The sequence below is a fragment of the Peromyscus eremicus genome, chromosome 5, assembly GCF_949786415.1.
Source record: "Peromyscus eremicus chromosome 5, PerEre_H2_v1, whole genome shotgun sequence".
NCBI lineage: Eukaryota > Metazoa > Chordata > Mammalia > Rodentia > Cricetidae > Peromyscus > Peromyscus eremicus.
Window position 1 is genome coordinate 122,444,178 of NC_081420.1, and position 27,589 is coordinate 122,471,766.

Below are 27,589 nucleotides of genomic sequence, written 5' to 3' on the forward strand. Positions count from 1 at the left end.
GGCTGATTTCAAGATACCAACATTGTGTTCTTAAATGTGGATTCAGGAGATTCACAGTTGCATATTATCAATACAGCATTTGCACAATGCAGAACCACCAGAGCCAACTACATTGGAGCAAGGGGGGGTCAAGACCATGATGAGAAAAACCAGAGACAGCTGACCTGCTCTAGTGGGCGCTCACAAACTTTAGACTGACAGCTGGGGAACCTGCATGGGACCAAACTAGGCCTTCTGAATGTGGGTGACAGTTGTGTGGCAGTGAGACCAGGACTTATCCCAGGTACATGAACTGGCTTTCTAGAGCCCATTCCCTGTGGTGGAATTCCTTACTCAGCCTTGATGCATGGGGGAAGGGCTCAGTCCTTCTCCAATTTGGTATACCAGCCTGTGTTGACCCCAAGGGAGGCCTTACCCCCTATGAGGACTGAATGGGGTTGGGATGGGGAGTGTGAGGGGGACGAGAGAAGGGAAGGGAGAAGGGGAACAGTGGTTGGTATGCAAAATGAAAAATACTTAAATAAAAAAGAATAAATAAAAAGAAAAAAATCTGGTTTTAGAAGAGCCAGGAAGTTATAAGCTTTGACAGTCATCTTTACTTTTAATAAACTCAGTTCATATCTTATGGTTAGCCAGACACTGTACAGCAACCAGCTTGGACAATTCCTGAAAGCTCCATCACTTCCCATGAGTCAACTAGCACCAGTTTTGACACCCGAGAGAATGTCTCTTGGCACAGAATCTTTACAGAAGGAGGGATTTGATTTGATTGGATAAATAACTCATTTTTCCCCTTTACCATTCTGAGTTCTACTTTATGAAAACTACCAAAAGGGTGGGTGTATCATCCAGTCAATGTCAGCTTTCAAGGCTTCACGGTTTGTCAGCTTTAGTATTATGAGTGGCTAGTGGCCATAGGGAGCATGGCCCTGACTGAGGCGTGGCCTAATTTTATATAATTCATCAGCTGCATCATGTAGTTACCAGGACTCTGATGCATTGCCAGACTGACCAAAATGTTAGCAACTAGAAGATGTTTTAAGTAGTGTGTGGGTAAACTCAAGGCAATATTGAGGAAAAAAAGCAGAAGTGAGAATTCAGTGGGCTGGTGTACCCAAATATGGCCCTGTTTCAATCAGATATTTCAAGTATATATTTAACTGTCCAGAGCACACGTGCACACTCTGGACCTTCGGGAAATAATTATGGCTTTGTCTTTTTGTACTTTTAATATGTTTCTGCTAGGGCTCTGTAAATAGTTAATCCAGAATTGATACTTGAATTTGATGAGATTAGGAGAAAATCTTATTTGTGGGAAAGAAGACCGCATTGTTTAGAAATGTCATTTTCTTGATAAATTCTTTGCCTCAATTTGCTCTCCCTAGATATGGCCACGGTACAGCTTTTCAGTGAAAACGTGGATAGCACAGCATGACAGTGGCTGATAGAACTGTATGAGCACCTGTGTTTGTACAAGGGCGACTCTGATTCTGAAGGTCTTGGTAATGATGAGTCATGAAGTGCTTGTCTGAGTGCATTTGGAGAAGAGTGATCATGTGTAGGAAATGAGGATTTTCTTGGTGAGATCCTCTACTCATCCTCTGTTCCCATAGGAAATGATGACAGTGCTGTCAATGACTAAGAATTCGTTTGCATGTACAGTATAGACAGGTCTACCTTTCATGTTTCATGTTGACAAAGAAAAAAATGTCCTATGAAATGTCATACAAAACTGGAAAACCTTATTGGCTTTCCAGTTAATAAATATTTAGAATATTTGAGTTAAGATGGTTAATCTATAAATATATAAACTATTATTGTTTACAAAATATTTATGAGCTAAAAACATCATATAAGATGTCCTGGGATGCATATCACCACTTAAGACACTAAGAAAAGCTCAGAGCTAGACACAAAACCCCTGTGATCACAACTCTTTCTATCTTAAACTCAATATAGTAATGAGAATAACCACAAATCCTACCACCTAGTTAAAAATCAAACAATTAACAGATAAAATTAAATCACTGAAATGGAGACTAGCTTTCAGAACACTAGGATAATTATTTCCATAATTAGATGCAACTTTTCCATTTTAAAGCCTACAAATAGTTTGGCAACTGCTTTGGCAACAGCCACAGGCCGTTAGCTAAAATAAGAAATGAGTAATTGCATATAGAAGCCTCAGGGGGTCATCGGCTGTTCTCAGACTTTTGAAAAACTCAACATGGGACTAGAGATCTACCTAAAACTCCTTTACAGCAAGCATCTTAGGCAAAGGGCTCTCATGTTACCTGTGAAGACATAAAATACAGCCCCTTGAATGAAGTGACGACCGAGAGGTGTCTGTGGAGGAAACCTCTAGTGTCCTCAGAGGAGACGTAGCTTTGGACAGCACTTCCCACAGGTGAAAATGGGGAAAATGCAGGGTTTTTTCATATCACTTTACTAAGCATCAGTTCAAGTGATAAAACCTTATTTCTATTTGACTCTCCTCCTCTGTGTATTTTCATACATAGTGTAGCAATCCGCAGAAGACAGAAGTCACAGATTAAGAAGTTTAAAAAAGTTAGATGGTAAGGGTGGTCGTAATTGCTCTTCTGCAGTCATCTAAATGACCTGCCTTAATTTACCCACTTTTTTGAATGATGGCCTTACACAATGTGGTCAGCCTCTAAGGAAACCACTAATCTGGAATGTTAGTGATTTTACATATGGTGGTATTTTACAATAAGGACAAATTTGAAATCTCGATTAACTGAAAAATACTGTGTAAATGTATCACTGTTTATGGCTCATGTATGTTATAGGGTTCTCCACTTTACATATGTTGACCTATGATAGACTGAAAACTCACACACTAAGAGGACTGCCAGGGAACACCTTATAGATATGTCTCTCACTTCTGTGAATTCTTCCAAAGGAAATTCAAGCTGCCGAGGATTTTCATTTTGGGCACCAACAGACACTATTCTTAAATTTCTTTGAAATTTTAGTTCCTTAAAACGTTTTCCCAGGACACAGATAAAGGTTCTATGCTGCTCCATCCCTAGGTGGGTTTCTCAACCCATATTAAAGTTCTTCAAAGATCCATAGTTTGCGTTATAGCTCCTGGCTGTAATCACACTTTCATATATGGCTTAGAAGGTGGAATCACATCTGAGTTGGGTAACAAAGATGTGTGCAAACATATCTGCAAACCATGTCAGTAATCAAGGGCGAGGGTCACCATTACTTAATTGCATTTACTATACATGTTTTATAAAGCCCAATAAGCTAGGCTGTGAGGTTGTCTGGAGTCAAGAGTCCGAACTATGGTCACGTGAACTCAGTACCTTTACTAACTCCTCTCTACAGCTTAGAGGGAGTGTGACATTCTCTGAGTTACCTCTGGCACCATGGGACCAACCTTGTTTCCTCAGGACATGGTTTATTTAAATACACTTCAAACAGAATTGCATTTTCTGAACTAACCTCAACCAGTGAGAGTTAACACAAGGGAGAGCAGATAGACAGAACACAGCAGTGCGGGGTCACTTTCAGAGTGAAGTATTGGTTTTGGTATGAGCAACACCCACGCGTGCCTCATCCCACAGACTCATAACAACATAAAACAAAAAAAGACAGAGGTGGAGATCTTCCACAGTGTGTCTGTGTTCCTGTTTGTTTCCATGTTGGTACAGTTAGGTGTCAGCTTTTCCGTAAGTGCCTTCTGGAGGTCGGTAGCACTTGGGGAAAGCCATCAGCTGGAGCATGTTGAAAGCATACCTTCTGCATTTGATATTCTTCAGGACATTCTCTATGCGGCATCCTTCTCTGGTGAAAGGGGAAAAAGTACAACTTCATGAAACACAGAATAAAGAAATACGCTTTATTTGTTCAATGCAGAGTTGCAGCAACAGTCCAAGTAAAAATAATAAAGATTCAACTCTACATTGTTTTCCCCACAAGTGATGATACATCTTACAAAATTAAATCCTAGGCCAGGCTCAATACCATTATTGCCTTCGGAAAGATATGATTAAGTTTCTTAACAGATATTTAACTTTTGATAAACTCTTTAAATATAATTTGCTCCACAATACAGCTATACTTTAGTTTCATAAATATATCTGCCTTTGTATAACTTTTCCACAAATTAACTACCGGTCCCTTAAAACACATTAAAATCTACATGTAGCCCTAAGGATGCAGCTCTAGGAATAAGGCATTTAATTTATTAAGTCTGGCCCTATAGATTTTTAAAAGGAGGTTCCGTTCCTATTTGACTTTGTTGTTTTAGCTATGCAGTGAAGAGAGCAGACAGCTTTCTCGGCAGCCTGCTCCAAACACCAGCTTCACAAAAGAGGAGCGCTCCTCAACCACGGTACAAAAGTCACAGGTGCTAAAAATGGCGCAGCAAGACACAGATGAGACCTTGTTACAAAGAATAGAAAAGTAGTCTGAAAGCCAAATCAACCCAAACCATAGTTACAAACAGGTCAATTTAATTACAAAACATAAATAGCCATTCTTTCCATAAAGTTACTTGACACAAGAAGGTTAAATGCAGCGATGAATAAGAGCCAAGGAGGAACAGAGTAAGAAAACGGACACATTTCTATCAGCTGATCGCAACTATGTTAGCACAGTGGAAAGAAAGTCTGTAACCTCCTGCTTCCCAGATTGTCTCGGGGTTTTACTGGTGCACAATGTCAGTCCTAATTTCTCTAATAAATGAAATGGGAAGGGGAGGTTCAGAACTTCAAGCTTTCAGGATTCTATTTTTTATCTTGTTCAAAGACAGTAATTTTAAAACACATCTTTAGCTACTTAACAGTGGGAAAACACTTTTCCGTGAACAAAAGAGCAAAATAATTCACTTAATGCATAGTACTTCTGCCTTTTAGGATTTAGGAAAAACAAACAAAACCACAATTCGAACATTTCCTTTTTGTTGTTGTTGTTGTTGTTTAAATTCTGTGAATCTGAAAGTGTAGAAATATTACAACATTGTCCCCAGAATTAAAGTCCATTGTCGTTTGTAGAAAAGGAAAGAACACGGCATAAAATTTATTGGTATTTGGCTAGGAGTAATGCAAGACTTAAAATAAGCCACACAACGAGCAGGTGAGAGCTGACGAGAAGCAAGGCGACAGGGTAGAAGTGTCGAGAAGTCGGCTTGTTATCAGTTAGACAGCCTGTCTCGGGGTCATCGGATTCATTCAAGGCTCCCTGGGTTTGTCGGCTGTTAGACAGGAGGAAGGAGGAGAGAAGAGAATAGAACAGCATTTGCAGAGCATCCAATGTAACCTTAGAGAAAACACACACATACCTTATGCAGTACATCTGCACCGCAAGTTTTTATGCTAAGCAGCCTCTGTGCATCTGTACATTTTTTCTCTGTACTACATGGACAAACATTTTTAAAGAGGATATTCCCTTTGATTTTTGGAGGAAACAGCATGATGGTGATACTTAGAGAGGATAGAGCTACATGCAGAAGGAGGAATTGGGTGGGCACAATGGCACCCGTAAACAAGACTACATGAATAAAATTAAATGATGGAACAGTTCATATAAAATGATATGATAAATATGCCATTGGGAAATGGAATCATGATGGAATGAAACACAGGATTTGGGAGACAAGTGGATATGTTCGGCACATTAAATATACCTTCTTCTGGTATTGTATCTGTGTAATGTATTTAAAGTTGTAAAGTGATTTCTCGACATGGTTTGGTCTTTGAAAGGACTGAAGCACCTGGCATGTCATCTTTGGCAGCCATATTATTAGTTTAAGAAAATCCCATGCAGAGCCCTTTATTAGCTCAGTTCATAAATCATTTTGTCTTCAGCGCATCTTATTTACAGGGCCAAAGCTATTGCTACACCCTGTTTGCTGAAAACAGGCATATAGCAATTTTATTTTAGGAAAGAAAAGATTCTCAGATCACGTATGTCCTGTGCAAGAGAAAAATATTTTACTTAAAGGCAGTTCTAATTATGACAAATCTAAAACACATAACAAAATCTCAGTATAGTCAATGGGACGGAAGCAGTTCCCTGTCTATTAGCTTCTCCTGTATTTGGTCACAGTCACAGGCTGTCATGGAATGGAAGTGGACTGGATACAGGCTCCTCAGCCATGGCCCCTTTCTAAGCATGTGCATTCCCTGAAAACTTCCTATACTGATTTTGTGGTGTCAGACCAGGTTCTGACACCACAGTGGTCACATCTGATAACCATCAAAACCAGCTCACAGAGTGACATTTAAAACACCGAGTTGGTGGTCATGTGCCTGGTCTCCCTGTCCATTAAGACCTAAGCATTGTAACCAGAGACAACTGGATGATCTTGAGTATTTGAACAAAAGGGAGGTAATTTTGGACTGGCATAATTCATGTTCTCATGTTTACAAGAATTTGATTAATTGTTCCACTTCCCCCTAAATGTCTGGTGAACTAGATTATTTTATTTTTGTTTTAATTTTTTAAAATATTTTTATATTGCGTGTTTGTGTGTTTTTCCTGCATGTATATATGTGTATCATTTGCATACTTGGTGGCTGTGGACGCCAGAAAAAAGGTGTTTGATCTCTGGAATTGGAGTTACAGACATTAGTAAGCTATGATGTGGGTTCTGGAAACTGAACCCAGGTCCTTCGGGCGAGTAATCAATGCTCTTAACCTTGGAGGCAATTCTCTAGCCCAAATTTTACTTTTTACAGATTTGTCTCTTTTTATTTTATGTGTATTAGTGCTTGTTTGCATGTATATATATGCACCACGAGCAAGCCTGCTCACTGCAGCCAAACTGTACTTCTAGATGGTTGTAAGGCACCATGTGTGTACCTGGAACAGAAACCAGGTCTCTTGCAAGAGCAGCCAATGCTTTCTGTTGTTTCTTCTTAAAATTTGAAATCACAGTGTAATTCTACCATTCCTCCCTGCCCTTTCCTTCAGCCACCCCATCCCATGTCATACACTTCCTCTCTTGTTCTCGCTCAAGTTCATGGTACCTATTACTTTGTTATTATACATATATTTGTATATGTATATATACATATATATGTATATAAATTATATAGATAATTTGCTCAGTCTATATAATGTTAGGGAAGGCTCATGGGACCTCCACCCCAGGGAAAGAACTACAGGAAGGCTGAGAGTGGGAGAACTAGTCTTCCCCAGGGAAGAGCACATCAAATGGATTCTGTATGGAGTGGTCAGCCCTGAAATCACGCACATCTAGCAAACACTTAACTGCTGTGCTGTTAACCAATCCAGGGCTTTCTCAGGGGTCCCAATGAAAGGACAAAAGAACCTAGCTTGATGTCCTTGCTCACTTTAGACTTGGCAAGGCCAGTCTGGGGCTGGGGCTGGAGCCTCAGAGGAATTAAGGTTTCAGTTCCTGGGAACTTGGCTTTTCCTCCTGAAGAGACTGGAGTTATCAGGCCCATGGCTGCGGTGTACCTCATCTGTAATGCTCTGGAGTACCCTGTGTTCCCTCTGTGGACATTGCTTGATTACCTCCTGCTGACTTTGTCCCGCTGTATGAGGGACTGCACTGACTGGCCCATTTCTCTCCTGGAAACAGTGTATAAGTGCTGTACTTCTTAAGAGTTTACTTGGCATAAGACATAGCTTGAGTAAGACCTCCTGACTTCAACCTTTATCTTCTCTATCTTCTATCTCCTTATCTTCTGACCTCCTGGTCCTCTTGCTAAGGAGAATGACCTGCTGGTCCAGGTCAAAATGGCATCCAAACAGAAAGAAGAAGTGCTGCCATGATGTATAGATAAATAAAAGAGGTCAGCCTGGAGGAGGAAGCTCAAGCATCAGAGTAAAACATAGGAGAACATAATTTCCTCCCTCCCTCCCTCCCTCCCTCTCTCTCTCTCTCTCTCTCTCTCTCTGAAGATGTATTTATTTATCATGTATACAGTGTTCTGTCTGCATATATGCCTGCTCACCAGAAGAGGGCCCCAGATCTCATTACAGATGGTTGTGAGCCACCATGTAGGTGCTGGGATTTGAACTCTAGACCTCTGGAAGAACAACCCAGTACTCTTAACCTCTGAGCCATTTTTCCAGCCCTGGGATAGCAGAACCCTTAAGAGCACAGTTTTTCCTTTAGATCAGAGGTTCTCAATCTACAGGTCAGGACCCCTATGAGTTGAACAACTCTGCCTAAGACCATTGGAAAACACAAATATTTACAATAAGATTCATAACAGGAGAAAATTACAGTTGTGACAGAGCAACAAAATAGTTGTATGGTTGGGGTCACACAACGTGAGGACCTGTGTTAAAGGGTCTCAGCATAGGAAGGCAGAGGAGCACTGTCTTAGATTCCTTCCCTTCTTTCTCTCTGTTTTATTTATTTATTTATTTATTTATTTATTTATTTATTTATTTATTTATTTATTTATTTATGTAATGCATTGCTATGGTGCTTAGAGAAGTTCTTTCGTTTCATTCTAAAACTCTGCCCTTGGTTCCCTGAAGAAGATCCTATAAACTGAAGACATAGAAATGTGTAAGTAAATGTTCAAAGACAAAATATCACCTACAAAGGCCACAGGAGTTTCCTATAATTAATTTGCATGATAGAATTTGATTAGAGATTGTTTAGACCCACAGCATAAAGTTGACTCAATTATGATTCAATAGTCCTGTAAATCTGATCACTATACCCTGAAACAGACTCCCAGACTTGAGATGGGGGAGGGGGGAGCCTTTTAGAGATAAAGGGCCTCAAGGATGAGAAAGCAGGGTCAGTTCTGGATTACTTTCCCTTCAAGGTGCCTCTCTCCAGGAGAGGAGAATATTTCCGCTTCAATTGATACAGTTTGAAAATCACCGGAAATGGCCCTGCCTCATTTAGCTGAGGCAAATTCCTTCCTCTTTTATCGTACAGGATTATTAAGCCTCCTATAAAAGCCTTCTGCTCTTCATTTGGGGACACTGCCGGAGCCTGAGCCCCCGATACTTTGGACAAAAAAGAAGCCTGCTTGATGTTTTTGGAGTTTTCCACTACAGCAGGAGAAAAGGGGAGTGCAATCAAAACACAGTGGCAGAACCTGAGCGGACCGGAAGCCTGCTCATTCGGCAACAGAGCACTGGGCTCCTTGGCAGAGTGACCCACCCATGGCTCCCTGGGAGACCTGTCTCCCCACATCAGGCCTGTTAGGGGCAGCTAGGTCCCAAGAAGGGCTGGTGGGGCAAAAGTGCTTGAGGGGCTGAGACAGAGTCAGACAATGTCACCATGACAGAAGGTCTAGAACATTTCCCACACCAGTGTCTTTTCTGTTTTCACTCCTTTCATCCAGCACATCGGCTTTTACCAGCTCAACTTTGGATGCTGCGGGACTAATGAGTAATGAGCCCTGCTTGTAAAGTAGAGCGACCAGCGCTGCCAGAAACTGACAGCTGGGATTTGGCCCTCCATTTAACATTCAAGCATGGTTTTTCTCTGTATATCTTTACCCTCTTTCCTGGGCCAGATCAGCCCTCTGACTATGGCAGGGAAAAGGAAAAGAAACAGATAGATAAATGTAAAAAGTAAAAGCTGGACTGAGCTGTTAACATTCCTTAGGGAGACTTGGAAAGCTAACTCTCTCTTCCCCCCTTCATTCATTCCTTCACTCCTTTCTTTCATTCGTTCTTTTTTTGTAGTTGTTGTTTGTTTGTTTGTTTGTTTGTTTGTTTTTGGTTTTTGAGATGGGTTTCTCTGTGTAGCCCTGGCGGTCCTGGAACTCACTGTAGACCAGGCTGGCCTGGAACTCACAGAGATCCACCTGCCTCTGTCTCCCAAGTGCTACCGCCACCTGGCTTTTCTTCATTTCTTAAAAAAAAAAAAAAAAAAAAAGCAAACAAATAAGCAAACACACACACAAAATTCTACCACCTCTGTCTACTACCTTAGTTCAGCCTCCTTAAGTTAAAAGATATGATGCTATCATTTTAGTATTTTGTTTTAATTTTGATGGTTTTATATGATATATAACACTAACTATGATATATAACTAACACCAACAAAGAGAGCTAGACAGCAAATCTCAAAGCTACTGCCACTAAAAAGCAGCCAAGGTGGGGCTCTGCTGGGTCTTAGTCTCACTAAAAGACATTTGCTCCAAGAAGGCCTTCTAGGCCAATTTTATATAAAAAAGGAGGGAGACTTGTCTATATACCTATAAAATCTCTTGGCATTAAATATAAAATTTGTATAGGGCTAAAAGAAAAAATTATTTTAATAAATGAAGATTTATTTATGATTGAGATATCCATAATTATAAAATAAACTAACTAAAGTACATTTATAAGTGTACTATACATATAAATGTTCTAGTAAGGTCTGTAGGCATATAGATGATAAGCTTAAAGATAATGTGTATGATATTAAAGTTTATAAGATCTAAGATTAACAGTTACAAACAAAACTGACTATTATGTACATCAAATCAAGGTTTATTTAAAACTAACTATTAAAATATCACAAAGTTAAATATATCAGACCAGTGCAATTGATCCTTTGTGTGTTTCTCATATGAGGTACTACATTGCTCTCTTTGGCTAAACTGGGGATTCATCAATCATTCTTTTTTGTCTGTCATTGGTGGTTCAATACAGATATGTCCTTCTGTCTGAATGACATGTATGGCCTATGACTTTGGAGTCTATGAGAAATCTAAAGTTTACTTTCTCATACATTGTCAATTCATTTCTCACTTAAGTTTTCCAGTTTCTAATCACCCACATGTTTCTTCATTGATAGACATTTCCCAGTTTGCAGTGAGAATCTGGTGTCCTGGTTACAGAACGGTAATCCTTCCTGGGTACATGCTTCATCATGGTTCAAAAGAACTCTGTGCCTCTGAGTAGATGAAGTAGAGTGCTGATTGACTTGTCCTGGAGCTGTCCACCTGGTCTAGATGAAGATAACTTCCTTGATTTCCTCATTAGCTACATCCTGTTACAATGTTCAGAGAAAAAGCCTCAACTGGACCTTTGGCTATTAGCCACCCCTGGACAGTGGGATCATCTATGAGACTTACAGGGGAAAAAACAAAGAACAACTGTAACACGGGCATCTTATCATTTGGACTCACTGCTTATGTCAACCTCCTTTATATGGTACTAAATGGGACTTCCTCTATTCCAGAAAATGAGAGACACTGCTAAATTACCTGTATCAACTGTCCCTTCACTAGTTGTGAAGTTCACAGAACTTAGGAGTCTTTTAAACATTCAGGCACCAGTAACTCATCTGGCCTTAAGAAATAAAATAGGAGGAGCTGGACCAATCCAAGGCTTTCTCACAGGCCCTGACGGAAGGACAAAAGGAAGCTAGTTCTCGTCCTTGCTCAGGATTGGGCTTGGCAGGGCCAGTCTGGGGCTAGGGCTGGAACCTCGAAGAAGTTAAGGTTTCAGTTTCTGGGAACTTGGCTTTAGCCCTTGGAGAGACTGGAGTTACCAGTCCCAGGGCCGCTGTGTGCTCAGTCCGCGATGCTCTCCAGATACCCTGTTGCCTTTATTCAGCATTGCTTGACTAGCCTCCTGCTGACTCTGTGCCTTTGCATGAGAGATTCTGCTAACTCTGTTCCATCTCCCCCACGCAAATACCACATAATTGTAATTATAAATATCATCCTTACTAATATGTCCTCCTGACTTGTCAAATTTTAAAGTGAAGGTTATCTCTGCAACTTTGACATTCTTCTTCAGTACTCCCAAAGAAGAACAGTCATATGTTGAAATCTCCCTCTCTTTCTTTCTCTTTTCCTTCCTTCCTTTCATTCTTTTTCTTCCTTCTTCCTCTTCCTCATCACTATCATCATCGTCTATCAATCTTGTATCTACCTATCTATCAATTTATTGTAGTGCACATGTTACATTCTGATTGCAAATTCAGGTTCAAATGCTATCTACAATTTATGAGCATCAAGTACAGAAGTGCCCTGTTTCCTACTGAGGTGATCCTATAAATAGATACTACTTGAGGAATAGAGCACTCAGACTAAAAGAAAATGGAAAAACTAAGGGCGAGAAAATGTTTTCCAATAATGGTCCTTACTCCAAGTTCAGAGTGCTAATTTAGATCAGATTACATTCCCCCCGGCCCCAGAACTCAAAGAAACACTTTATATTTTACAGTCTGAATGCTTCATATGCTTTCCAAGTCAACATTACTAAGTCGAAGGGTTTTGTTTCTGGAAGAGTAATTTTAGAATCGAATTAATTTGTTGCTTATTAACTTCTATCTCTGGAGATTAGAGTAATGCATTAAAATTGCCTCCCATATAATCATCATATTACTCAGCTAGAATTCAAAATGGTCTGGCCACAGAGCTACTTGATGTGTGAAGATGGTGATGTGCAGCAGAGCAGACAGGTGGTCTTGGAACCACCTCCTTTATTCCTGCCAAATAGAGCATGAATGGACATTTCTTCATGGACACCAATGGATTTTTAAGAATTCTGCTTGTAGAAAATGTAAAGGATGCTCTCAGCAATTGTTTCACCAGGAGATTATGGTAAGTAATTAGTGGCTGTCTTTCAAGGCACCCTGACAATTCAGGGCCATTAGTGTTAGCTAGCAGTGACTGTGTATCACCATGAAAGCAAATCTCAGTGGTGTCCTCAGCAGAAATGCCACTTGATCAGACATTTAAGGGCAGTTGAATATGAAGGCTATAAAATAATCCCCAAATCCCTGTCAAAAGAACCACTTAAGAATAGGAATGAGTAAAAGACATGTCTCATTAATAAATGTACTGCTGTCTACAAGAGTAGATCATTCCTCAAACAAAACCCAGCACACATGACTCGATAATATTTTCTTTTTTCCTGTCTTTGACAATTCTGAAGGTGGAGGTCTTAACCGCTCACCACCGGTATTCTCTCAAATCATTCAGAACTCTGCACTGAAAATTCAGATGCCTTGCTTGCCTTGTGGAGATAATTATTCATTGATAGTTTTGCTACTTGATATTGTATTTCTTCAACTGCTATATTACTTCAGGCTCCCCAAAGGAAAAATCAGAAATTAAAACTAATTGAAAACAAAAACTTTTCTTCTGACCAGCAAACCGAGACCATTTCACATTTAATCGTCTGTTTTAAGTTTGGAGCTGTGGAAATACCATTTTGACATTATGATCCATTATTTTAAAGCCAATATCTTAAAGAGCTTTATTTGACTCAATAGTCACTTATGAATCAATACTTACAAAGAACCATGTTTTAACCCCCAGTTCAAACTGTGTAAAAGTTTAAATAGTCAAATTAGTGTAAAATAAATGTGATGCATGATGGGTACCCATGATAGCTTTGGGAATGCTACACACAATCAGAGAACCAAATACCCTCACATTAAAAAAAGACTTTAAAAGAAATCTTCAGTTTGAATCTAAACACTGAATACTGGAGGAAGTAAAGCCACCCCTGGGCTTCTACACAGCAAGTAAAGGAAAGCCTCCTTAGAACATAATTTCTCTGGTCCATATTTTATTTATATCATAGTCTCAAGTAAAGAGAGAAGTTTGTTTATATTTGTTTTCTTTTTCAAGTTAGCTCAAGATTTATGAGACTAGATGACTCCAGATAGACTCAATGAGTATGCTAGACCTGTACCACACATACAAATATACTTGATGACAAATGATCCTCCAACACTTTTCAGACTTCTGGGTTATAATTAGAATATTAAGAGAACATAACTGTATAACAACTGTGTGAATATTTAAATGCATATTCAATTTTATTAAATTATATGTAGGGAGAGGTAATTTCTATTGCGGTAAGAGAAGCCTTTATGGCCAGCCATAGGGTCACCAGCCACATTTAAAATCTCTTCTTTCTAATGTAATTCCAGATATGAGTTTAGAACGTAATGTTAGCATGTGAACTTTAAGAACAATTCTGTTCTAGGGTTGGAGAGATGACTCAGGCTTAAGAACACTTGCGCTTTTGCAGAGGACCTGAACCTGATTTTCAGAACACATGTTAGATGGCTTAAAACCACCTTCATTTCCAACTCTACTAGATCCATTACGATGTTTTGGACCATGTGGGCACCCGTGTGTGTGTGTGTGTGTGTGTGTGTGTGTGTGTGTGTGTGTGTGTGTGTGTTGGTGTGTGTGTACATGTGTTCATGTATATATCTGCCTACACATACAAACACACATAGATGAATGCATAAAAATAAATGAATGTAAAAATAATATTTCTAAATCTTCAAAGAAAGTGACTTGGAAGACACAATTTCATTTCTACAGTAGTCCAGGCTATGTTAGGCAGTGTTTTTGGCATCCTTGGAATGCAGAGGAAATGTGTGAAGCAGAGAAAGATGTATGCAACTCATTCTTCCATGAGAGAACTATCTTTCCTTCTCTATGCTTTATTCGTTCCTTACAGATGATCAAAATGGAAATGTCATCTCCAGACCATGGCCAAGCAATGGTAGAGGCTTTGAAGCCCATCTCTTATTTAAATAATTTGCATCCCTTTGCTGTCGTGACTGGGGTCCCTGTAGACATGTTTCCTGGGATCACTCAGATGCAGGCAGATGCAATGTTCCAGAGGTCGTATTTTCTCTCCTAAAAGCACAAGGAACAGTTCCCCAAGATATTACAGGTCAAAGGAAAATTAGAAGAATTCCAAGCAAGTTGACCTTCTATTTGGGTGCCAATGTAGTTCTTATCATTCAAATCTATTTTGTCTCGATTTTGAGAATTAAAAGGAACTAAAACTGACCTATTAGCTAAAGTAATTTAATTTTCCTTGCTACTACTTTTGAGTTCTGTTTTGATGTTTTCGTTTCACAAAATACATAGAAAGCAGATGATGTCTTCTTGGGGGTGGCAAGCACTTGGCAGTCATACTTTCGGGTGGTGGGTACAGATTGTTTTAAAAGGGAAGTTCATGCCCTCAGAGTTATAATTTGTGAACAGATGGCAGGAGTGACCATATATACAGTCTAAACTTTGGAATTACTGTTAAAGAAACAGAATAGGGGGGCATGAAGAGTTTTAAGTATAACTGGTTTTGGTCTTTGGACTTTAGAAAGGAGAGCATTTGGATCAGGTCCAGAAAGAAATGAGTAAAGGACCGAGGAAAAACATTATGGTAAAACATTTATGCTTAGTTTTGTGTGTATAAAAAGCTAATGGGCAATGTGCAGGTTATTTTTGGTGTATGTAAGGAATGGTGAAATGAATTTGATGTATCCACTTGAGGTTTGCTCTTGATTTTTCCTTCTTCCTCATGTTCTTTGAAGCTGGAGTTGAAAGCATGTGCCCCAGGGATGTAAGCAGTATTGAAAGTATAGTCTTGCCTGGGCTAAATAGATTTGCCTTCTTTCGTGACAGAGAAAATGTGAAGTGTCCACTGGGAAGGACAGTGCACAGTGACAGGATGTGTGAATGCTAAGGGGGAAATATAGGGAACAGGAGAAGAAAAGGGAGGAGAGAAATGGAGGGCCACAGCACACACAAAGCACCGCCTCGGCAGAGGACGTGGGACAGAGGCCGGTGCCAGGAGGATTTTGTGAACGGGTAGGGAGTGCACCCAGGGGACGGACAGGCTGTGGAATGTAGATGGGAGGCTAAGCCCGGCTCAGCCATGCTCTCCAAAGATGTGTGTGTGTGAGGATGGACTTGGATGCAGTGAGGTGAAGATGCTTGATGGCAGGAAATAGGAAAGGTAGGTCAAACTGAAGACTGGTGCGGGCAGTGCCAAGCTCTAGTGCCAGGCAACACCCATGGCAGGACGAGAGCACAAAATCGGAGATTGTCTTCTCTAGGCAGAGATGAGCTGATATGTCCACTGCCACTTACTTCAAAGACATTAAAAAGAAACATGGGCTCAGGAGATAGCTTGGTGGAGAAAGCGTTTGCTGCCCAAGAGTGACGGCCTGCGTTCAGATCCTCAGCACTCTGTAAGCATCTGGCGTGCCTTTATGTGCCCATTACCTCAGTACTCAGTGCAGGTGGGTCAGACACAGGGAGGACTGCTAAGGCTCATGGGAGTTCCAGAGTTCTATACCTTGCCTTATAGTCTTCTCTGACCTTCTAACATGAGTGCATGGGCAATGCACCTGCACACACACACACACACACACACACACACACACACACACACAAACATACACACACACAAACATACACACACACACATACACACACACACACACACACACACACACACACACACACACACAAAGAAACAAAACCCCAAATACATTACACCTTATTGGACAACATAAATAAGGTACTTCTGCAAAGCAAAGGGTACATACATAGAGATATACATTGTCTAGTAACTGTAATTATGATTTCATTTGTAAAGAAACTCCAACAACATGCCTTAGTTCTAATTGATCCAAATAAACAGATCCAAGAGTGGTCACTAAAATACTGCTAACATTTATTTCAAATGTCAGCCATTGTAGGATCAGCCTCTAATTAATAACCTCCTGAAGTTTATAATGATACACTCCCAATTAACAGTCAAACCCTAAGGCTTCCATCTCTCTTGCTAAACCTCAGCAGAAAGTAACGGGGCATGGCTATGCTCACCTCCCTGGAGGGAGCAGGAAGCCTGGCCACGTAGCTGCCTCACTCTAGCTCTTTCTGAAACTTCTAGATAGAACCAGATGCCATGCATGTCGTTAGACTGAGCCTACTGTCTTTTCTCAGCAGCCAGGGACGCGAGGCCGATTTTGGTAACAGGGCACAGTGCATATAAAAACGTAGGCAGGAGGAACATGAGAGAAAATAGCACAGCTTCTTCTTAACTAACTCCATTAAGTCTCAACTTCTTCCTTTAAAATGAGAACAGTCATGTGTCCCACAGGGTTTCTTTGAGAATTACACAAAAGCACACAGCACTTTCACAATAGTAAAAATGAGTAAATAAAGCAATTTTAAAGTTACCTTCTGTTTCTCTCCCCTAGATAAGTCTTTTGTGTGTGTGCAAACAGAGCATGTCCTGAGGAGGCACGAGGCTGCTTATCTCTTTCTTTCTGTCTCTTATGTATTGATGGAGAAGTATGAAGGATGTAGGGCAGCACTCTTTTCATTATGGATGAGCCAGGGTCCCCCTTTTATGTTCATGGCTGGTCTGGAACTCATTACAGACCAGGCTGGTCTCTAAGCGGCCTCAATCCTTCATCTTCTGCCTCCCAAATGCTGGGACTGCAGGTGTGTGTGCCATGCTCGGTTTCTACTTTCTCTATTTCAAAATGTTTCCTGAATTTTTCATTATGTTATGCTGATGAATCTTAAAATCGTGTCTCTAGCTGTCATGTCTGAATTATGCTGTTACATCCAGTTAGGTGTCTAACTAGAATCAGAAGGCCACAAGGCTAACATTCGCCTCGGTGCCAGCTACTCAGCTACATCACACCTTCCTTCTCATGACAGGTGCTGCGCTTCGGATGGAGAATGTAGAGTGCTCCCCAGAGGCTATTGCGCTTGCATGCTTGGTCCCAAGCTAGTAGCACTGATGTGGAAGGTTCTAGAACCTTTAAGAGGTGGAATCTTGCTGAAGGAAGTGTGTTACTGGGCTTTGAGGTTGTTTAGCCTGGCCTCACTTCCTGTCCTTCTCTTCCTGACTGCTGATGTACTGTGGGAATGGAAGTGAATAAACACGGTCACCCACCTGACGAGAACTTACGGCAGGAGTGGCGGTGGTAAGCGCTAAGAGGAGGCAGTATTTTCTCAGGTCTATTTTCTGTTTTTCTCTGTGCCCTTTTGTAACAACACTGAAGATAATCACCCCGGGTCCAACAGGGCCACCATTTGTGTCACTTAAAACAATGTGCCACAATAATGCTGGAAACGGCCGTGCTGTTTGCCAAACAGATGGCCATCAGGAAAAGTAAAAATACCACCCGGAGCCAATTGTGGTAATTGCTTGGAGCTAACTTTTCTGATTAAAATAATAAGTGTTGCAGCAGCTTCATTCGAGAATTACCAGGAGAAGTCTATGGGTACCACCGATTCTCTTCCTATCTATTTCTTAGTGCTTTGCTGCACATCATTCAGAAGTCACACTCTGGATCAGCTATTGTGTTCAACTGAGTAAGACAGACAGGCAAGTTTGGAAAGGCATACTTTTCCCTGCCCTGCCCCCACTATAGTCCTCTTCTGTTTAGATTCCCTATAAATTGCTTAAAGCCTTTCTTCCACTCAAATTGGTGGCATTAAAAGAGACTCCTAGTGGCCCTCTTCCTCCAGCCTCTGTGTTTTCTTCTGAGGCTCAGAACGCTAAGGGATGAACACTGGCTCATTAGCAGTCTAAGGGGCACAGGACTGGGGCTGTGTGCAGAAGAAATGGATTAATGAGACTCTGTAGCTTTACCACACACATTTCTGCTCTCACATCCTATCTTTAACAGAGGATTCAGTAACTCCTCAGCTTTTATAGACCATGGGGGCTCCTGAGTGCTCTTATGGCCCCTTACTCCATAGGATTTACACACTGTGGGACTCATGGCCTGTTCCTAACAGAGAAGTCCCTAATGCCACGGGTTTTATACACTATAGAGGCCAGTGGCCCATTTTTGGGCTGAAATACTCCCAAGGACTGGGAGGAGCTGAGGTCACACGTGTGACTGAGCTGTCTTTGCCTCAGTTGACCTCAGGGCACATAACACTCCTTTCCCTACACACTGATGAGTCTGGCAGGGTGGCTGCCACGGTACCAAACCACAAGAACGAGAATTCAAAGACCTGCCGCAAGAAGAGCAACCGAGAAAGTCTACAAGTGTAGAAAGTGGCATCATTAGGGCTTCTTTGCAGTGACAAGCACCATGACTGACTTGAGGGCTCTCCTCACATAAATCACTAATCCAGGAAATGCCCCCCATGGGCATGTCCACAGGCCATTCTCATGGAGACAACTCCTCAGCGTAGGCTTCCTCTTCTCAGGTGACTCCAGAGTTTCTGTCAAGTTTTGACAAAAAATAACCAGCATGGGTTAGGCCTAGTTTTATGCTTGGGATTACGTAGGTCACAATCTATTAAAATGGTCTCGATCCAGAAAGAAGATATGTTCTGATTATCTTTATTGAAGTCTGCATGTATCTCAAGTTCAGAAATAGTAAAATGAATCAAGTAGATTCTGGTGATGGACAAACTTCAATGTTCACCTAGATTCTTGGTTTATGAATCAGACTACTCTGGAACAGTGATATCAATAAGAAATTTCAGATTACAACAGAATCATCTGTAGGAGTTCCCTGGCAGAATTTTTGGGATCTCTTATATATATACTATCATATCAGCTGTGAATAGCAATACTTTGATTTCTTCCTTTGCAAATCGTAGCCCCTCGATCTCCTTTAGGAGTCTTATCACTCTAGCTAGAACTTCCAGTACTATATTGAATAGATATGAAGAAAGGAGACAACCTTGTTTTGTACCTGATTTTAGTGGAATTGCTTTTTGAGTTTCTTGCCATTTAATTTGATGTTGGATATTGGCTTGCTTTACATTGCCTTTATTATGTGTAGGTATGTCTCTTCTATACCTGATCTCTCCAAGACTTTCATCATGAAGGAGTGTTGAGTTTTTCAAAGGCTTTTTCAGCATCTAATGAGACGATCATGTTTTTTTTTTTTTCTTTCAGTTTGTTTATATGGTGGATTACTTTGACAGACTTTCATATGTTGAACTACCTCTTCATCTCTGGGATGAAGCTTACTTGATCATGATAGATGATATTTTTGAGGTGCTCTTGGATTCAGTTTGAGAATATTTTATTGAGTATTTGGTATCAATGTTCATGAGGGAAATAGACCAGTAATTTTCTTTCATTGTTGAGTCTTTGTGTGGTTTGGGTATCAGGATGACTGTGGCCTCATAAAATGAATTTGGCAGTGTTCCTTCTGTTTCTATTTTATGGACTAATTTGAGGAGTATTGGTATTAGCTCTTCTCTGAACTTATGGTAGAATTCTGCATGAAAACTGTCTGGTCCTGGGCTTTTTTTTTTGGTGGGGGGGGGTTGAGAGATTTTTCCTCAGAGGTTACAAGCCTATTTAAATTTTATCTTATCTTGATTTAACTTTGGTAAGTGGTATCTATTGAGAAAATTTCCCATTTCTTTGACCTAATGATTTTTTGGATTACTTGGGTATGTGATGTCCCCCCTTTTTGTTTCTGATTTTGTTAACTTGGATATTCTCTTTCTGACTTTTAGTTAGTTTGGAGAAGAGTTTGCCTATCTTGTTGATTTTTTTCAAAGCAAATACCTTCAGCAAAATGACTGAGTACAAGATTAATTCAAATATAATTAGTAGCCCTCCTGTATACAAGCAATAAATGGGCTGAGTAAGAAATCAGGAAATAACATCCTACACACTAGCCACAAATAATATAAAATATCTAGGGGTAACTCTAACTAAGGAAGTGAAAGACCTGTATGACAAGAACTTCAAGTCTTTGAAGAAAGAAGTTGGAAAGATAGCAGAAGATGGAAAGATCTTCCATGCTCCTGGATTAGTAGGATTAACATAGTAAAAATGGCAATCTTACCAAAAGCAATCTACAGATTCAATGCAATGGCTATCTGAATTCTAGCACAATTCTTTACATATCTTGAGAGACTAACACTCAACTTCGTATGAAAAACAGAGAACCAAGGTTAGCTAAAACAATCTTGTACAATAAAAGAACTTCTGCAAGTATCACCGTCCCTGATCTCAAGCTGTAATGCAGAGCTATAGTAATAAAAATTGTAGGGTATTGGCACCAAAACAGACAGGTTGATCAATGGAATCAAATCAAATACCCAACTATAAATCCACACACTTATGGACACCTGATTTTTGATAAAGAAGCCAGATTTATACAATGGAAAAAAGAAAGCATCTTTAACAGTTGCTTCTTGTCTACCTAGACATCTGCAAGTAGATGAATGCAAATAGATACATATCTATCACCCTGCACAAAACTCAAGTCCAAGTGGGTCAAAGACCTTAACATAAAACAGCTACAGTAAACTTGATAGAAGAGAAAGTGGGGAATAGCCTTGAACACATTGACTCATGATACAACTTCCTGAATAGAATACTAATAGCACAGGCACTAAGATCAACAATTAGTAAATGAAACCTCATGAAACTGAAAAACTTCTGCAAGACAAAGGATCATCAACAGGACAAAACAGCAGCTTACAGAAGGCTATAGAGAACTTATTTCCAAGATATATAAAGAACTCAGAGACTAGTTGTCAACAAACCCAATAATGCAATTTAAAAATGGGGTACAAATCTAGACAGAGAATTCTCAACAGAGGAATCTCAAATGGCTGAAAAACAAAGGAATGTTCAGAATCCTTAGCCTTCAGGGAAATACAAATCAAAAGGACTTTGAAATTCCATCTTATACCTGTTAGAATGGCTAAGATGAAAAACATAGGTAATAGTTCATGCTATAGAGGATATGGAGTAAGGGGAACACTCTTCCATTGCTGGTGGGAGTGCAAACCTGTACAGCTGCTTTGGAAGTCAATATGGTGTTTTCTCTAAAAATTGGGAATGTACCTACCTCAAGACTCAGCTATGCCACTCCTGGGTATATACCCAAAGGATACTCCATCCTACCACAAGGACTCTTGTTCAGTAATCTTCATAGTAGCTTTATTAGTAAAAGCTGAAACCAGGAAATGACCTAAATGTCCCTCATCTAAATACTAGACAAAGAAAATGTAGTATATTTACACAGTGGAATATTACTCAGCTGTTTTTAAAAAATGACTTCATGAAATTTTCAGGCAAATGGATGGAACTAGAAAAAAATTCATCCTGAGTGAGGTAACCCAGATCAGAAAAACAAACATAGTTACTTATAAGTAACTTACAAACTTACTTATAAGTAAGTAACAAACAAACTTACTTATAAGTAGATATTAGCTCTAAATCAAGTATGATAATGATGCAATCCCAGACCCAGAGAGGCTAAGTAACAAGTAGGGCTCAAGGAAGGGGACACGCGAATCTCTCTGGGAAGGGGTAATAGAATAGATTTCATGGGCAGACTGGGGGCACATAGGGATGGAAACAGGAGAGATTAGGTGGGAGGAGAATGAAGGGAGAAACAACTGGAATTGGGGATATGTCTGGGACAAGCTAGAAAACTTGTGTAATGGAATCTCCCAGGAATCTATAAGGGTGACCCTAGCTAAGACTCCTAGCAATGGGAAATACAGAGCCTAAACTGGCCATCTGCTGTAACCAGGCAAGAATTCCAGTGGAGGGACTGGGACACCAACTCAGTAACAAAACCTTTGACCTACAATTTTTTCTGCCTTCAAGATGTGCTGGAGTAAACATGGTGCAGAAATTGTGGGAGTGGCCAACCAAATACTGGTCCAGCTTGAGACCCATATCATGAGAGGGAGTCCATCCCTGACACCGCCTGGAGGGCCAGGACCCAGATGCTGAACAGCCCAGAGAGCTAGGATAGAAGCAAACAAGATGGAAAAAAGCTAACAACAATAAAAACACTCCAAATGAAATGATTCCTAATGATATTCTGCTGTACTTATAAATTAGCACCTAGTCCAATCATCATTAGAGAGGCTTCATCCAGAAATTGATGGAAACAGATGCAGAGACTCACAGCCAAACATTAGGTAAAGCTTGGGGGAATCCTAAGGAAGAGGGGGAGAAAGGATTGTTGGAGTTAGAAGGGTCAAGGACACCACAAGAAAACCCACAGAATCAACTAACCTGGACTCATAGGGGTTCACAGACTAAACTCACAATCAGTGACTCTGTATGGATCTTACCTAGACCCTCTGAATATATGTTATGGTTGTGTAGCTTGATGTTCTTGTGGGACTCCTAACAGTGGGATTAGGGCTTGTTTCTGTCTCTTTTGCCTGCTTTTGGAACCCTTTCCTTATTCTGGGTTGCCTAGTCCAGCCTTAATATGATGGGAGGTGCCTAGTCTTACTGCAACTTGATATGCCATGTTTGATTGATATCCTGGGAGGCCTTCTCTTTTCTGAAGAGAAAGGAGGAGGAGGAGTTGGGGAGGAGGGAGGTGAGAGAGAGAGCAACTTGAAGGGTAGGAGGGAGGAGAAACTGTGGTCAGGATGTAGTATATGAGATATGATTTTAAAAAAGATTACAACAATATTTGAGACTACATCAAGAAGTATATACATGCATGCAAAATTCTTAAGGAGGGATAGAAAATGAGGTAGAAGAAATCAAACCAACAATGTAATCTATGATTGGCATTTAAGAGTTGTCCCAATACTTGACATTGACTAAAGGTGAGTGTTGGGTGTGGTAGATATTTACTAATACATTTCTTTCCACAAAGCTGATTATATCAACAAGCAGGAATACACTTCCTAGGCAAATTAATGGATGGTGATTTACAAAGAACTCTAAAAAGACAAAGTATCAAGAAACATGGAAAACACTTCAGAAACCACACATAACTTCCCCAAACCACAAATTAATCATCTAAAGGACTTTGGCTTAGTCTTTGGGAGGCCCCATGGATGTTAGGAACTGATTTCATGTCATTTCATCAAATGGCTTACAATTGTCGAGTTCTGGAATCATAGAACGTAAAGCACTTCCATTCTTTTCATTCCCTTTCCTAAATAAAAGCAAATATTTGGTGGGAAGCCAGATGACAAGAAGTTGATGATAAACTTTATACAAATGTGATTGCAAAGACAATTTAATAGTGACCCAGAACACTCTTACTTAGAAATGGGAGGCTAAAATTCTAGTTCCTTGTGCTTTGGATGGCTACATTCTAATAAATGTCATTTCAACAGAAGACACATCTATCTCCTTCATTACCTAAAAATACTTGCCCTGTAGAAACAGTAATAAAAGGCAATAAAAGATGAAAATAAAATGTGCATTATTATCCTGTAAATTTCTATAGTTCTATAAATATTGGGATATTTTTTGTCCTAATGAAAATCAGTATACACAACACATAGGTATTTTACTATGAAATGATGCTTACGTCCTCGAGGGTGAGACAGTTCTAGGATGGAATCTGGATTTCCCGTTGTTATTTGTATAGTTTGGACAGGGTATATAATTTTGCTTTACATTAATATAGTGTTATTGAAAAGAGGGAAGATAATTATATCATTACATATGAGTTAATGTGAAGCTACATAATGAGTGTGAAGAGTCTCTCTCTCTCTCTCTCTCTCTCTCTCTCACACACACACACACACACACACACACATACATACACACACCCAAATTAATCAGTCTTGTACTTTACCTTGCCTGCCTGAAGCTTTTATGTATGTGTGTATACATATATACTTATATACACACATACCTGTATTAGTATAGCATGTCTGGATTACTTGAAGTCACTGAGAATCAGGAACTGCAATTATTGTGACTATTGCTATAAATATTGATATTTATTTATTAAGAAACAATGAAATAACCATGAAATATTTCTATTACTGATTAAAATATTTTTTGAAAACATAACATGTAAATTAGAGTAATGATGCCACAGTAAGAGTATTTATTATCCATTACTATTGTAGTCTTTAGATTTATAATTATGAATAATTCATATTGTATTGCTTTTTCTAAATTCTCTTTAAATTTTTCAACTCCAAATTTGATGGGATACTATAAAGATTTAGTTTTGCTTTTCTTCTTATTTGGTCCTCAGGATTGAACCTAGACTTCATGAATGCTAATTACGAACTGTCTCCCTGTGCAATCTCCCTGCCACACATTCTGGCTCTTTTTAACAATAACAAAAAAAAGACCTACTTAAAAAATACTGCTTGCTTTTATCATGATATAGATCATAGTGCTAATATTTCCTATTCCATGTCTAATAGAATACTTTTCACAGAGACACTGAATCAACCAATCTTATTATTTACTTTGTGTACCTGAAGTAATCATTGAATTCTGAAAATATTTAGCTGCAATTCTTTCAATCATAAATCATTAATATGTATTGCAGTTTTTGTTCAAATGTTTATATCTTTAATAATTGTGAGAATTTAATCTCTTTAATTTAGATAATGGTAATTGGAGATTGGATGCAGAATAAATTACTAACATGCATAATAATTTATAATAAAGAATATTGTTGCACTTTTATTACTAACTTAGTTTATTTATTCCCCAGGAATTACTTATTGAGAATTAATTTATCCAGAAAGTATTAACTGATTACTTAAGTATAACTCTTGTTCTCTCATGTTGATAAACATAAGCTAGTGCCATACAGATACAAGACACATATTTATAAAATAATATGGAATATTTTGAAGTAGAGAATGAATTGACTAATTCCTTATACATTATATATATATATATATATATATATATATATATATATATATATATATAATGTATTTGTTTCATCTACTAGCTAAAACTTAGGCTTAAATTACCTGGTGTCTTAAGACAGAATTTCTATACTGCATCTCATGGGTGTATAGAGCTGGGTTCACAGAAGTAAATTTCTTTATGGTTGGGTTTTTCCATGACTTTAATGTATAAGTATAGTTAATAATACATAACTTGCTGGACTTTGGTGGTATTGGTTATGTATTTACCTTATAATTATTTAATTATAAATATTATTTAATGTACATTTTTGTTCAATTCACATTACCACTAATAGAAATAGAGTGGCCCCTTGGTTCCCTTGGGGGACTGCCTCCAAGATGCCCCCTGTGGTTATCTGATCTGGAGGGTGCTCAGGTCCATTATCAAAAGTATTTATACACAGAACTACACATCCTCCAAATATTTTGTAGATTACTTACACTAAACTAATATCTTGGAAATGCTTAGTAAATGGTCATTTTCTGATTAAATAATGACAAGGACAATAAGTCTAAATTTGCTTAATGTGGACACATTTTAAAAAGGGTCATCTGCAAGGGACAGAGGTCCCCAGAACCTGGAGATTTGGTTGGGAGGGACAGGCAAGGCCACCGCAGACACTGTAAAAGGCCACTCAACTGCTCCAAAGGAGACAGTGGATGGATCAGACGTGTTTTGAGACACAAATCCGAGCCATGAATACAACAGTGGCTCCTAGAAGGCAGTCAGAAGAGGAGCCTGGGGGAGGGCTGCCAAGCTGGAAGAAGAACAAATGGAAGCTTGATGTGGACACTCTGCTGTAAGTAGCAAGATTCTGCATTCTCTTCACACTAGCTGTGGTGTTGATACTGTTTGTATATGGGTGGGAAAAACTGTACATAGTGACTTGTGTCTTTTGTTCCATTGGTGATCACTACAGTCTCATACAGACAAGAGTTAAAATTGTATGTGAAGTTATGGCTCAACCTTTCAGAACATATACTAGTTAAGGTTTTACCTGAATTTATTTCAATTATCCCCAAGAAACCGAAGAGAGGATTATCCTCACCTAGAAAACCAGGAGAGTAAATGATAATGATATAATGATTGCCAGTTTCTATCTGAATGGTACTTTAAAATTCCAAGTACAGGCGTTAACTGCTCGGCATTTCCCCTTTCATATGGGCTCTAGCAACCATTCTTTAGCCTGCTCCAAGCTTACTTATTCCACCTTGAATTTTGAACTCTTAAAGTCATAAGGAGCCATGGTAAATTCACATCTACAGACTATATTTCATCATCTCAATAATAAAAAAGAATGGAAGTATCTTCCTAAGAGTTTAAATGGTGATAGGATTTTTAGAAAATTATTATTTGTTTTTATTTTTAATTATGTGTGTGTTGTGTGTATCTGTGCGTGCAAGTGTGTGCATGCATGTGCACATGAGTGTAGTGGCCTCACAATCCAAAAGAGGGTGTTAGATTCCTTGGAGTTGGAGTTACAGTTATATGAGCGTTGTCCTGTGTGGGTGTTAGAGACTGAACCCCTGGCCTCTGCAACAGCAGTATGTTTCTTAACCCATGAACCATGTGTCCAGTCTCAGTAGTAAGAAACTTTTAGGGGACTGAAAAACAAGCTCTTTTTCTTAGAAATATTTTATAGTTTCAGTCAACCTTTATCCTCATGTAATTTCTTTGGATAACACTAGTTACTTTTAGTATATTAATTTGGAAACTTCTGATACCAGTCTTCTCGGTAATTTATTTGTAAATGACAGTATATACTGCTGTGCATCCTCTGCTATGAAGAAACTAAAGTCAGTCTGAACCTGGCTGGCTGCCCCATGCTCAGTGTGATAGTATGGCATTCATAACCCTTGGCTTATTTTCTGATTCTGAAGAGCTGGAAACAGCTGTGTCTGAGTGCTTTGCTGTGTGTGCATGAGATAACCAGGGCTAGGAAGCCAAGTTCATCACAGCCTCATTTCTGCTTCTAGCTAGAAACTGAACTTAAACTGACCCGGAAATGAGTTTTGTTATCCATATCGTGTAGTTTAGAGAAAGATGCATCATGGTGATAGGGAGAGTGATTGTCCCTGGGGCTGGCAACAGTTTGTGACAGTGCACATGTACACACAATGATGTAAAAATGAGATCATGCCACAAAGTCTCATAGATACTTTTCTTTCCTTGAGGATCGAGTCAGCCATGTCTGCTTGACTGAGTTGGGAATATGCAGCATTAGTTTTAATGTTCTCGG

The 27,589-nt window shown here is 39.4% G+C and overlaps 1 protein-coding gene across 8 annotated transcripts in view; it reads right to left on the reverse strand.

Moving 5' to 3' along the window:
- Positions 1-450: 450 nt before the first annotated feature.
- Inpp4b (inositol polyphosphate-4-phosphatase type II B) overlaps positions 451-27,589 on the reverse strand; it is a 359,360-nt gene continuing 332,221 nt past the window's right edge. For 5 of the 8 annotated variants that reach the window (XM_059262652.1, XM_059262647.1, XM_059262649.1 and 2 more), the window contains one exon: positions 451-3,816. In XM_059262652.1, the coding sequence (XP_059118635.1) occupies positions 3,684-3,816 (133 nt within the window). In that variant the 3' untranslated portion in view covers positions 451-3,683. Of the gene's footprint in view, positions 3,817-5,052; positions 5,228-27,589 lie in introns of those variants that run through there. The other 3 variants (XM_059262648.1, XM_059262650.1, XM_059262646.1) reach the window with 1 other exon arrangement.